The sequence below is a fragment of the Nyctibius grandis genome, chromosome 22 (genome assembly GCF_013368605.1).
Source record: "Nyctibius grandis isolate bNycGra1 chromosome 22, bNycGra1.pri, whole genome shotgun sequence".
Classification (NCBI taxonomy): Eukaryota; Metazoa; Chordata; class Aves; order Nyctibiiformes; family Nyctibiidae; genus Nyctibius; species Nyctibius grandis.
Window position 1 is genome coordinate 5,404,118 of NC_090679.1, and position 13,862 is coordinate 5,417,979.

The window sequence follows — 13,862 nt, forward strand, 5'->3', positions numbered from 1 at the left end:
TATTTTTAGGATGTCTTTGTAGCTGTATATTATCGCTGAATAGATGTAGTGATAAATAAATAGTAAATGGATGAGGAACTGCTTATAAAGAAAAAGAGAGGAAGAATAAAAATGCAAGTGGATTTGATGCGCTCTGTTTTAACGACTAGGATTTTGCAGACTGTAAACCACTGGCAGAGAGTTACATGGAGTTACATGAAACCCGCTATCCCAAGATGCTCAAGTTGTCCTGCATAGACAGTGGCCCGCACCAGTTGGATAGACTTGCAGAATAGACCACAATACAACCTCAAACCCCAACAAAATGCTGGAGGAGATATAGCAACGCAGGAAATCCTTTTGCTGTCTCTAGAGAGTGTCCCACAGGGCACAGTGCTGATCTGGAGCTCGAAGGTGCAAGCGGCCGTTCATTTCAGGGACCTGTTGAGCTAAGCTTTGGATCCAGAGTCTGTAGGCTTTGCTACCTATAGCATGGATGTGTGGATGATCAGATTAAAAGGCCAAAAAAAAGGTGGTCATTTTGTGCATGATGTTTTTGTATGCAGTAATAACATGTTAATAGTAAAAAAAAAATATTTCCATGTGCTTTGGTGAACAGAAGTGAAAGCCCCTAAGTTTTCAAGCGGGACTGGAACTTAAAAACATTTCTGCATTCATTTTTGTGTGGTTGTGATCGTTACAGAAATGTATTTGGGGGTGGATGGACTTGGTTTCAGGTGACCTTCTTGAGTGAGTGTTGGCGATCAGTTACCGAAGGAGGCATGTGTTACTAATTTTTTTGAGATTTATGAAAGAGTCTCTCTCTTATGGTACATATAAATGGACTTTCTTATCTCAGTAAAGTTAGCTGCTTGGGGGACTATACTCTTTAGGGCAGGGACACTGTGAGAATGGATTTCAGCGGTGATCAAATAGGTTTTATCTCATGAAATCGACACTGCATGAAATTTTATTTTAGAGTATTGATAGTCTCTGCTGTGGGCCAGATGCAGCCCAGGCTGGCACAGCTAATTCACCTTGGCCACACTCCAGCAGAGCATCCTGTTTCCACAGAGTGATTAAGCATGTGCTTATCTTTAAGCAGGCAGCTAAATCCTGGTGGTTTCACTGCTGCGCTGGACCAGGTCTTCTTGACCAAGGGACAGGTCAGCTGCAAGGAGAACCTGTAGCACATTCATCCTCCAGGATTTCTTCCTCTGGGTTAGAGCTGGAGAAGTGGAGTGATACACGCTTGGGCTGACTTTATGTCAGGACTCGGTGTCCCCTGCTGATGCCTGCATCAGGCTGCAGCTGGGCTTGGACAAGGTGTTGGGGTTGTGGGTGATGCCGGCCAAGCCCTCGGCTCGGGGAGGAGGAGATGTCATCCCTCTGGGCTGCAGCATGCCCTTCTTGCGATGGGAGGAGACGCTTCTTTAGCTGATCCTGGGCAGGAGACCTGTGACAAATGTGCACAGGCAGGTTCATGCCTGTCTGGAGCTGACTGCAGCTCCACGGGTGCTCCAGAGTCCACCCGGGCACTGCGGCTACGGGCTGGGGCCTCTGTGGTGCGAGCGCTCGAGAGACCATTAAAAGAGACAATTAAAACATGTTTTGGAAAATATATTGCCTTTTCTGTTTGAAGTTTCCAAGAAAGCAAAGCAACCTGCCCTTCCCCCCTCTTCAGATCCCACCTGTTTTGTTTTTTTTTTCCTAGAAAAATGTGAAATTCATTAACATGTGGTGAACGCAATGTAACGACGTCATCTTGATTTAAAATCTGTTTTAAATCTTAAAACGCTGAAGCCAGAATCTTAACTGCAAATAGCCTGGCTTTTGTGGGTATGAGGCAGACTGTCAACGTTACTCGAACATCTCTATTTTTAGTAGTTTAGCATCCTTTGCGACAGTATCATTTGAGAAGAAAGCAAGAAGAGATGTAGGATGAAAAAAAAAATAGACATTATTCATGTTAGAAGCCAAGTCCTGCTTGCTGGGCTCAGTCATAGCTGCGGTGCCTCCGGGGAGGAGAGCAAGCAGAGCCTGGCTCGGGCGAAGGAGGTGAGCCCCACCAGCATCCCGCCATGCCCTCCTGGCAGCTGCCCTGGCTGCTTCTCCTCTCGCATCCTCGGCTTTGGGTCACGGCTTCTTGCTGTGCTGTTTTCTAAGAGTGGGGAATAGTGCTACGATTAAGTGCATAATTCTTGTCTGTCACTTCTGTCATCACCTCCAATGTCTGTTTAGACCCAGTGTTGCCCTGAACCTCCTTTGGCACAGCCTGCGGGTTTAGCTCCTGCGGTCTCCTCCTGGCTTCGGACAGTAAAATAAGAGAGTTAAATCGGTTTCTCTCCTAGGACTTGGGATTCAAATAGCATAATCCCAACATTTAATAAGGGCGACAAAGGCAATCCCGCAACGTCCCTGTGAAGCTCGTTGCTGTTGCCACTGTGTTGAACATCGTGTTTTTGTTTGGGTTGCTTAGTGAAGGTCTGGTGCTAAGCAGCACTGCCTGCCCCAAGTTTTCCTCCTGCTGCTGATCTGTCTGTCTACTCAATAACTGGAAACGCTAAAAAGTTCTTTTGAGGTTTTGACTTTCAGGGAGTATTTGACTTTTAGAAATACTTGCTGGTATGAGATGACAGATGCAGGAGCGTGAAATGAGGCTGTTTTGCCTGTTGTGCCCACTTGCTTTTATACATTTTAGCCTGGAATGGACCTGAACGAGGATTTATCGACCCTTTTTCATTTGCATTGCCAGCTCCATCCCCACACCGATATATCAGAATACTGTTGCTTCCAGGCTAGGAGGACAAGCATGCCGTAGTGGGGAATGTGTTAGGAGAAGTAGTAACTGTGCTAGGAGTAAGTGTTGTTCGTCTGCCAGCCCCAAACCTAAGCATCATTAAATTCCCACGTGATTCTTATTTTGTGGTGGATTTTGTCTCTTACGTGCAAGTGCTGCACAGCATTAGAGGTCACCAACAATGAACAGTCTTTGTCTTGGTCAAATTAAAAATTGCCTATTGTGCAGTAGTTTCGTGTGTGCCATTTGATAATCTTTTGGTTTTGGTTTCCAGATCATTTATTGTCCTGTGAAAGGAGTCTGCCACCAAAATATTGTCCGTGAGTTTGGAGTTGGGCAGCCTGGATGTTGTGGTGTAAATGCTCTCAGGGACAGAGCATGGAACAATTTCTGGGCTTTCATATTGTTTGAGTGTGAAGTGCTGTTGGGTGTGTGCTGCCCAGCCTCCCCTTTGGAGAGCATCTTGAGAACATCTTGGTTGTCTGGTCCTCTGACCTTGGGCAAGGTGGGACAACTCTCTGGAAGCAAAAGCAGGAATCCTGTTTTGGTGTTTCTTGGGAACTGTGAGTTAAGATAGGAAACAAGATCTTCAGAGAAGGGCAGATGTGTCAGTGAAAGTTTCTGGTAATATTTTAAGGCTGTAGTGAACTGAGGTTAATTTAATCAATTGGCCAGAAAAAAAAACAGATGAAGTGGCTCAAGACCCTGCTGATAATGGCCTCGTGGCTGGACGTGCTGGTTTGGCTCTCCCTGGTCCTCGTGGTCTCTCCCCAAGCCGTGGCCCTGTTGAGGCTAACAGAGATGCATCCATAGAGGGTCACCAATGAGCTGGCTTCACTTAAAAGCAGAGCTGGCAAAAAAGTTAGGCTGAAGAGTGGCTGTGTACAAATGAGACTTTTATCTTAGTAGATTTTATGCCTGCACAAATCTAGAGACCAGTCTGTTAACATCAGCGTAAATAGGTTTTTGCCTTGACTTCTTCCCTGCAGTTAGTCCGGGGAATCAATGCAGCTGCTGAAGGTGAAGCACAGACTCTCTGGAGTTGTCCATTCCCTTTCTCCCATATGTGTCCGCATAACCTGGTACAGGCTATGCATGCGCAAAGGAGAGCCCAATTTATGGGCAGCGTGACTGACTGAGATTAAATCAAAGCAGGACCGAGCAGAAGTTTTTACTCAAAAAAAAAAAAAAAAAAAAAAAAAAAAAATCCCTCACAGTTTGATTGTAAAAACCCAGGTTTGGTTTGCTGTGAGCTGGAGAGCCAGCTCTGGCTAGAGTTACACATTGAGTGCCTGATACCGCGGCCGCAGCTGTCAAGTGAAGGGCAGCCAAGTCTGAGTCCTCCTGCGCCACGTGCCCCTTGGCAGGTCCATGTGCGATCTTGCTATCCAAGATGCTTGTTTGGTTTCATGGTCTGTTCTGTCCTCTCTCCCCCCCTCCCCATCCGCTCTCAGATGTTTGCTGCCGAGGAGAATGTCGATTTTCGGATACACGTGGAGAACCAGACGCGAGCGAGGGACGACGTGAGCAGGAAGCAGCTTCGGCTCTATCAGCTCTACAGCAGGACAAGTGGGAAACACATCCAAGTGCTCGGCAGGAGGATCAGTGCCAAAGGAGAAGATGGAGATAAATATGGTAAGGATATTTACTGGGATCCCTCAGGCTCCAGGTCAAAGGCTTTAATCCTGTATGTTGGGCTGAGAATCTCGTGGGAGAAAAATAAGAGCAGCAATAAAAAACAGGATAAAAGGGAAAAAAACCCTTTCCAGGTTAAGAACATGGGATTTGTTGTGTTGGAGGAGGCTGTCAGCCCTGCTCCCAGCTGCAGGCAGTTCCCACAGTAGTGTCATGCCCCAGTTTATTAGTGTGTGATAGTGCTTGAAGAGAAAAATGTTTTTCTGCCTGACGGATGATCTCGCAGTGTGTCTACTGTAATTCATAAATGGTAGCCAGGTTGGTGATTGGGGATGTTCTTTCCCTGTGAACTTGAGTTTGGGTGAATCTGGTGCTTCAAAGAAGCACTCTCATCTTTCTAGGTGGGGAGGTTACCTGGTTTGAACTGAAATTAAGTAGACTTTGGAGCTTGGAGAGTACCCAGAGCTTAAGTTGAATCTCAGGGCGCGTGGATCCTGCAGGAATGCAAATAATTGAACTTCCCCTGGGCAAGCAGCATGTTCAGCTATTCTCATTGTGATTTGCACACAAGCAACATGATAGAAATGCTGCTAGCAGGCTGAATTATGAAAAAACTCTAATTCTGGTAGATTTTGAGATGGTTGCGGCAGAGATGCTTTTGCTCAAGTTGATTGCTGGAAGGATTTTAGGGCTGTTCAGAGAGCTGGTCGTTCTGTTACAGATGTAGATGTTCATGCGTCGCTGCAGAGCTGTGTGTATTCATTGGCTAGTGTCCACGTTCACGTGAGGTTGACTTCACGTGCGGCACTGGTGGGGCGGAGGTGGGCTATGATGACGGCAGGTCAAAATCTGCTCCCTCGGGGGGCTTCAGGCAGGATGAGGTACATGCCGTGCCTGGCACAGAGGGCAGCTGCTGCGGAGGAGCAGGCTGAGCTGTGCCATGGGAGGTGACAGCTAGAAAACACCTGGCTGGTGTGAAACGAACCCACACTGCTGTTGTGTAGGGTCACCCAATCTCTTGGAGAAAGCCCTGCCCCAAGATCTCATCGACCACGTCCTTTGTCATTCCCAAATTTCCAGATAAAACAGGAGTGGAAAGTGCCACTTGGCTGCTAATTATTGTGTCATTTTATTGCATTCATCCTCTTCAGGTTTGATATGTAAACTAGTTGCTGCGTGCTGGCTGCTGGCTTCCCAGGAAACGCTCTTGCCCACAGTAACTGTCAGGTAACGTGCTGTAGTTTTCCTCTCCATAAAAGAAGGCGGCATTTACAGTGGGGTGCAGCAGGGAAGTGTGCCCGTGAGCAGCTGACAAGTGCTAATTTATGTGTCAAAGCCCATCTTGTCCCCTTCATACATATGCAATCGTGCCTGAACAACAAACCCTTGCAGCGCGGGAGCCTGCTCGAGACCGGTGGAGATGCTGCACAATTGCAGAGCCTGAGGTTTCCTGTCTGGGGAGCTCCCTGCCACCGAATCCTCTCCGCTCCTGGTTGCTGGCATCCTTCTAACAACCCGGAGCGCTCCGGCCATGGAGGCCATTTGCTGACCCCCCCCCGCCTGCTGCTTCCCCCGCGCCTCCTAATAAAACTCCTTGATGCGTCAAGCTGCAAAGCCTTCCCGTCCCTAGCCGTGCTGAAAGGTTATGGAAATCTGTTCATCATCCTGCTTGGCACGGGAACAATTAGAGCATGATAATCGGGGAGACAGTGAGGTGGGGCGTGGAGGGTCCAGGATGTGACCACGCAGAGCTCCTAGCTGTGATAATGAAGGGGGGAGAGATGTTGGAGTTACTGAAGTGAGAACCATCTGTGTTACAGCCAAAACTGGATACAAAGGCAATGACACAGGATTCATTATGTGCTGGGAACCCCTCCCCCCGAGGCATTATTATGGAGTAACCTTTGATCAAGACCAGAGAGAGGCTTAAAACCAGGTCTGGGGATCTCAACAGTTGCAAACTTTTGATCCACGTCTCCGTCTTGCTGGTTGGATCTGCCTCTGAAGGAGGACACCTTTCCTCTCGTGCAGCAGACGGCTGTTTTTCCTCCTGCCCTTTTTCTCCTCTTCCCTCTTTCACTGCCTCTGCGCTGGCACAGTGAGTCAGAGCCAGGCTCAGCACTGGGGCTCATTTCTTGGCTATGTCGCCCTTGCAGACGGTGCAATCTCCCACAGCTTCTCCACTGACTTAACCCTGTCCCCACTGACAGGGGAGATGATGGTGGAGGTGATGTGGGTTGATGTCCTAAGGAATACAGCCCAGGGAAGGCTTGGGGAGGACAAGCAAGAGCCAATGTCTGAGAAAAGGTGAGAGGTGTGGGAAAAGTTCTCCCCACAACTCAATCCTGTTAAGAGAAGGTGACATTAGGCAAGGGCAACACAACGTGGGAAGCTCTGTGGAGCGGGTGGCTGTGGCTGCGGTCCATAGTGCTCATCACCAGCAATTACCACTAGCCAGTTTTAAGGATGGAGGAGCTAATAACACTTTAGCACCTCTTTCTCCTCTCCTCCCATAGGCTAAAGAACAGTGTCCAAGTGAAGAGACACTTTTTTTTCCTCCTTTTTTTTTTTTTTGCACATATACAGCTTCCAAATGGCTGGCGTGGGAGGGTCGCCCTGCCTTTGAAGGGTGGTTAGTTTTATTGCAAGGTTTTATTGACTTCTGTAAAACTTCTCACCTCTTGGTTGAAGAGAATGCCCAGAAAAGAGGGGAAGTGGCAAATCTCAGGCAGTGAATTGCTCGTTTCCAGGCAGCCGTCATGAGTTACAAGCAAAATGACGGGCTAGCCCTGGCTCAGGGAGAGAGGGTACCGCCAGGCTGGGGGGATCCGGCCGGAGGAAGCACCCTCGGATGTTTTATCTAGGTCTGCAAATACCACGTGCAAGGAAAAATGCATCCTTTGCAATGTGTAGTTTTGCTGGCATAATAATTCTGGTACGTAATTTTTGGTTTATGCATTCTTTGGAGCCAAGATCTGGCCCCATGTGTCAAATTATTAAATGGCAAATTAAGTCAGTTAATAGAATTAATTGAGTCGATGTAATCCTTTTAATCAGATGGATTTGATCCCTTCTCAGATGAATTAGAATCCATTAACAGATAAGTCAATTATTGGACTAAATTAAATCTAATAATAATGCCTGCTGCTCACAGCAACACTAATTAATCTAAATACACTTACCTATCTCCCAAGGTTGTTTTTTTTTTAAAGGCTTAATTGATGTTCCTAAAGTGCTCTGAGATCTTTAGATAACAGACGATCTATGTGAGCAAAATATTATCTCTTAACAGACTATAAACTAATTAAAAGCCTGATCTATTTACAGATTGCATTTTTACTTTAATCTCTTCAACCTATTCAGGAGGAGTTTGCACTGGCCCAGAAAAACAATATTCCTGTTATAAGCTTATTATTACTTTACAGGTTCCTAAGTGGTCCTTTCATTCAGAAAATGAAAGGAGGAAGGAGAAAAAACAACCATTAAACTGCTGACAAAAAAAAAAAAGAAAAGGACCTGGAACCTTTATATTCTACCTCTGATAAATGGTACAGATAGGGAAGAGAGGGATCAGTGACCTGAAACCTTAGATCCTTTCATTTATTTTCATTTCACAAAAGGCAGAAGACATTCTATCCTGTTTGTTCACGATCTTTGTATCCGGCGCAGTCGGGGAGACAGAGCTCTCTTGGTTGCGTGAAGGCATTTTTTTTTGCCTCATTTGTATTTCACAGCCGTGTGATTTTTGTTTTAATTTGTCCCTGGCTACTGCTGTCCTGTGAGGTGATGAGAAGTGATAGCCATCAGGAGAGAGGCGAGGGGGGTGTGAGGGGTCTTTGGGCTCGCCCTCTCTCTGGAGGTAACTTTTATTTGTGGCGAGTGCTTGGGTGTCCTGAAGGCTGGGATGTGGTATGTCTGGGTGGGTTATTAGTATGTTCCAGGTTATCAGCCGGTGGTATTGTGTCCATTGACACTGTCTATCACAGTTTCAAAAACTCTTGAGTCCCCTGGAAGGTTATAAACCATCTGCCTTTTAAACCTTCTGGTTTATAAACCTGTTTTATAGCATGGGAGGCTTTGTTTGAGGACACCTCACAGCATGCAGGTATGACCTGTCTTCTCCTCAGCATCCCATCACTGCCAGCCTTTTCAGCCGCCTGGAGGGATGGACCCTGAGCCAGTGAAGTCTTCTCAAAGACTTCCCCTAGGTTAAGTGGGTTTTAGCTCAGGACTCAAGAGATGCTCCTGAGACAGGAGGTCTGGGGATGTTAACAAAGCATGGAGTTGCTAGCAGGGTGTTGACAAATCTGGGGTCAGGCAGAGCAAGGAGGGAAGCAAATGCAAGAGGTGGTGTGTATGCATGATCAGAGAATCATAAAATCATAGAATCGTTTTGGTTGGAAAGACCTTTAAGATCATCAGGTCCAACCATTAACCTAACACTACCAAATCCACCACTAAACCATGTCCCTCAGCACCACATCTACTCCTCTTTTAAATCCCTCCAGGGATGGGGACTCCACCACTGCCCTGGGCAGCCTGTTCCAGTGCTTGACAACCCTTTTGGTGAAGAAATTTTTCCTAATATCCAATCTAAACCTCCCCTGGTGCATGATGCCAGACATTGCCTCCACGTGTCACGGGTGTTCCTGGTACAGAACATCACTCCCCGTACAGGTGTGCTTTTCGGGTGGAAAATAAAGAGCTTGGGGAGACAGGTGCTGCCTTCCTGGGGCCACCCCAGCCTGGGTGATGTGCTCTGCAGCTTGCAGTCCCCACCTTCTCTTCTAGCTGGAGCTTCCCAGAGATGCTAGTGGACAAACCCACGGAGAGCACATTACAGCTGTCTAGACATCAGCCACACTCCATCCCGCCAGAGATTTCATTTGTGGTAGAAGTGGGCTCTGTTCCATGAGGAGGTGTAATATGTGTGGAAAATATTATTGTAGCGAAATAGCCTCCTTTAATTGACTCTAAATTTTGCAGGATTCCTTCCTAGGTTTGGGTAATCCTGTGCTCTCCAGAATTAATGAGCTGACATAGCACTTCTTGGGGTTTGGCAGCCTGACAGCTAATTTAGAACTCCCTAAACTCATTTCACTAATGACTCCCATTTGTTCTATATCAAAGCCTGGAAACAAATGCAAAATACCAGTGCCATTGTCCCATCTTTAGCAAGTCATTCTTTCCCCTCGGTATTTCTGGCACCTTAACAGCCAGCTGCCTTGGGAAACCTGATTAACCCTTTCCCTCCCTCGAATAGTTAAAATCAATTTTGATCCCCCTCCTGGGAAGATCAGGAAGAAAAAAAACCTAAACTCATTGTGGCTGGAAGGCGCAGAATTAACCTGCAAGAAAGATGGGATCTGTAGCCTCAGTGGCAATTGGGGTTAGTTAAATATAGCTGTATTTCCACAGGCTGGACATTCAGAAAACTGCTTTTCTTCCCAGGAACCAGGTGTGTGCGCAGGGGCTGCGGGTCCCGGCGCAGCTCAGCCCGATACCCCGCATGAACTGCGATTTGCTTTGTAATTTATTCCGCTGAACCCTCAGGATGGCTGTTTCCTATTTAAACGACGTATAGCGCTGACTCCAGTCTCTTCCCATTACAGTTTTGACATGACAACAAGACAAATAATTTTTTTTAAAAGACCTTTTATCTTCTGAACCATTTATTTTCACTTACTTAGCCCGGGGGCAGAGCTGACCTCGACGTAAGGGATGATCATTCACCATGGCAGCTGTACAGTCATATGGGTCCTGGGGACTGGCCTGAGCCCGACAAGCCTTCGCTGTCCAGCTGCTCTGTTGTGGCTCTGTTTTTTTTCCCTTCTTGCCCAACGTTCCCTGATTGCTTTATTATTTTTTTTTCCTTAAAATATCTCCCCTTCTTACATGCAGTGGTGAAGTTTTCCCTTGACAGCAGGCGTGGGGATGAACTGAAGCGCTGCAGCTCACTGCTTTGTTGAACCATGCGTGGGGCGGCTGGAGCTGGATGGAGCTCCCAGGCTGCGCCGGGCAGCAAGTCACCTTCCAGGTGACTCTGAAAGGTTCAGCAGCCATTTGAAATGTGCTGTAAGCATCTCACACAAACCATTTGTATGCTTAAGTCATTTTTATTTTTTATTCTGCTGTATTCTGTGCCTGTGGTAGGGTAGGGTTAGGTGGGATGAGAAGGATGGGTAGAAAAATCCCAGCCTTTTGCATTTTGATTCATGCCAAACCTATTTCAAACAATGTATTTGTTGCCAGTTTCCTTTACTTTTGGGTTTGATAGCTGCTGCCCCAAACTCCCACTGCGGCCAGGTTCACACCTGAAGTTCAGCTCTTTCTGCAGCGGTCCCTGGTTTGTACATGTAGTACCAGCAGAAGCTGTTGATTATTTTTCCTCTGACGCTACAATGATTTTTGATTCCCGATTTCTGGACCTTGAGACAGCTGAAAGAGCCTTGACTTTCACGGAAAAAAAATAATCACTTTTTAGCTCTGTGTCCAATCTGCAGGTCTCCATAATCACTGATCAGGGTTCAGCAAACGTAGGCCTGTCTGTCAGTAAATATTAGGGACCCAGAAATAACAAGGAGAAGTAGTTTAGAGGTTGTCTGATAATTTGTCATTTTTAATTTCTGTGTGGAGTGGAAATTGAGCTACAAAGTGAAAAATCTTTATTTTCATGCAAGTCATAAAAGGGTTTTTGTTAACAGTTTGTGTGTGTATGTAATTCTGTGCTGTGATTTAAGTGTTCCCATTAGAAATGCAGAATAGGAAATAGGATCCCATCTGTGAGCAATTTAAGAGGAAGTGAGACAATGGAGTCGATTGCTGCTTCAGTTTAGATAATCAATACAAATATTATTAGTAAAGTGATTTATCTTCCGAGACACTTTATGAAAATGTGAATGCCAGACCCCGAAGACAGGTCAATATGATATTATCTGTTCTTGCCTTGCTGTGATTACGTTTTTTTCCCATGAAGCTCGAGCAGCTGCTTTGCTCAACGTTCTTCCCTGGTTGTGATGAAATAATGCAGAAACAAAGTTAGGGCTTCCATTTCTCCTCCGTGACTCTGAAAATGCACTGTGCATATTAGCACAGAGATTACTTTTATCTGAAATTTGTACCTGGGGACTGCTGGGTGGATATTGGGAGATGATCTTTAAGGTCCCTTCCAACCCAAACCATACTGTGAATCTATGATGAAGTTCTGGAAGAAGTTTGCAGAATCATGAATATATTTCTAGGCCATGAGTGGTTCTGTGCACAAATGCTGAGAGCACTCCTTTGAGTTTATTGGAGTTGGTTTATATTAGTATATGTTATCAAGCCTTGTATTGTGGTTTTGAGGTTTTCCCATATCTAAGTATTTGGGCAGTCATGAATTCAAGTCAGTTCTTGGGATGCAGTTAAAAGTACCCTGCAAACAGGGTAGTCTGCATTTCCGAAAGGATGTTTTAATTGCTTTTACTTTTGAGAGGGGGTAAGGAAAACTGTCCACAAATTGTCTTGTAAATTTTGGCTTTGGTGTACATTACCATGCATGTTGTCAAGTGGCCACTGAGATTTGTCCTTCATAAGAAACATTTGGAGGAAATGAAAAATGTCAATAACCTTATTAAGAACATGCCTAATTAAAGACAGGATGGGAAATTCAAAACTAGGTGTGTAAAGAGCACACTTCTGCTTGAAGATCACGTGGGATCTCGCTAGGCTGCCGTTTGAGAGACCTAAAGTCAGTAGCTTGCTTTGCTGGAGACTTAACGTTGGTGGTGGTAGCCAAGTCGCTCAGCTGGACCATCTCCTGCACTCCACTTTGCCCAGGTTCAGTGGTGGGACACTGAGGCTGGACCCTTAAACAGTGGACAGAGAAGGACCTTTGCTCCTCACGTATAATGAAGTGGCACGGATTGCATCCTCTCAATCTCCTTGTGTGTCCCTCCCTCATCTCCAAACAAGGGTTGCACCAATTCCCTCTTATGCTTGTGCCATCAGGATAAAAACACTGCAAATGGAGGGATGCTAAAGAGACGGTGGTAATGGAGACCACATTGGTAGCCTGGTTAGAAGTAATTACTTGGTGTTTTTAGATGCTGTGAGACCATTCCTGTTTTTGGGTTGGGGTTTCCTCAAGAAAATTGTTAGGCTTTATAAAAAAATAAGGCACTTTAATTGCTACGATTTCACCTCAGCTCGTTTTAAAAACCAGATAGTCAGGAATTTCCGCAGCTGCGAGGTGGAGCACAGCAAACATTAACAACACCAGTAGCTTTGCGTGGCCGTCTGGAAGAGCAGGGAAGAGCCCGGTCCCCTACAAAACTGCACTCGGCGGAAAGGTGAAAAATAATGAAGCTCCAAAGAGGAGAAATTGCTGATGCGTGACGCTTGGAAATCTGGAAGAGTCCAAAAAGGGAGCTGAAAATACCCCCCAAAAATGACTATCTGTGGCTTGAACGAAATAGTGTCCGATCAGCATTCAGAAACCGCTGAATTCAGGCCCTTCCAATACTGGCATTTTCCAGACTGCCTGCCAGTCGGATGGAGAGGAGAACACGTGTAGAGTGTCTGCGGTCTCAGCGCTCGCAAGAAGGGGAAGGCGAGCTGGAAGTAAAGGCAGTCAGAAGGCCCAGTAAAAAAAACCCTATTTTTTCTTACTGTGAGGAAGAGAGGGGGGTATTGGGGTTGGAGGGAGATGGTTGCGTGGCTGCACTCCGTGAGCATCCCTTTCAACGAGCTGTGCCAGCAATAAATAGCGCACGCTTTGGTCCCTGATGAATTTTAAGTATTTTCTGAATGCCCATAACAGACAATTCATGCTTTTATGGTGACGTAGGAGGTGAGACCTTCTAAATGTCTCCTGAGCTTTGTGTCCCTCATGTCTGCTGTAGTCGGTTTGGGGATGTCCCTATCCTTTGCTGATGCTACCTGGAGTGGTTGAGCTTGAAGAATCCCTGAGCAGTGCTCAGATTTGTTTTGCCCTTGTCTCTGAGAGCTGAAACGAGTGCCTAAAAGGCCTTCTCCTCCTCTGCGTTTGCAGCTGCCAAAAAGGGCGCCTTTCTTCCCAAAGCAGTAAGAAAAAAATCCTGCCATCAGCTGTCACCCTGCCTTCTTCTAGCTGTAATGAATTTTGTGTCTTCTCCAACAAGCAGTTTCCCAGTGATCACAACTGGATGGCAGCTGTGCTGGCTGGAAGGATCCGGCCCCAGGTAGTGCCATGGAGAGCAGCCTTTGTTCTCTGGTGCTGCTTGGCTGCTTCTGTTCCTTACCCAAGAGCTGGGCTGGTGGGACGGAGGAGGAGCAGATGTTGTGCCTGAGCGGCACAATGGTGATACAAGCCATTGGCATTTGAGCATGTGGTAGGTGACACAGGCTTGGAATCCTGGCTTCAAGTTGGCGGAGCTGGTATGGTTTGGTTTATACCTGATGTTCTCAAGTGCTTTTTGGAAGGACAAGC

At 46.4% G+C, this 13,862-nt stretch overlaps 1 protein-coding gene across 1 annotated transcript in view; it reads left to right on the forward strand.

Annotated features, from left to right (window-relative positions):
- Positions 1-13,862, forward strand: part of FGF18 (fibroblast growth factor 18) — a 72,986-nt gene that overhangs the window by 24,286 nt on the left and 34,838 nt on the right. Inside the window, exon 3 of the mRNA XM_068417248.1 lies at positions 4,234-4,414. Within this exon, the coding sequence (XP_068273349.1) occupies positions 4,234-4,414 (181 nt within the window). The remainder of the gene's footprint in view (positions 1-4,233; positions 4,415-13,862) is intronic.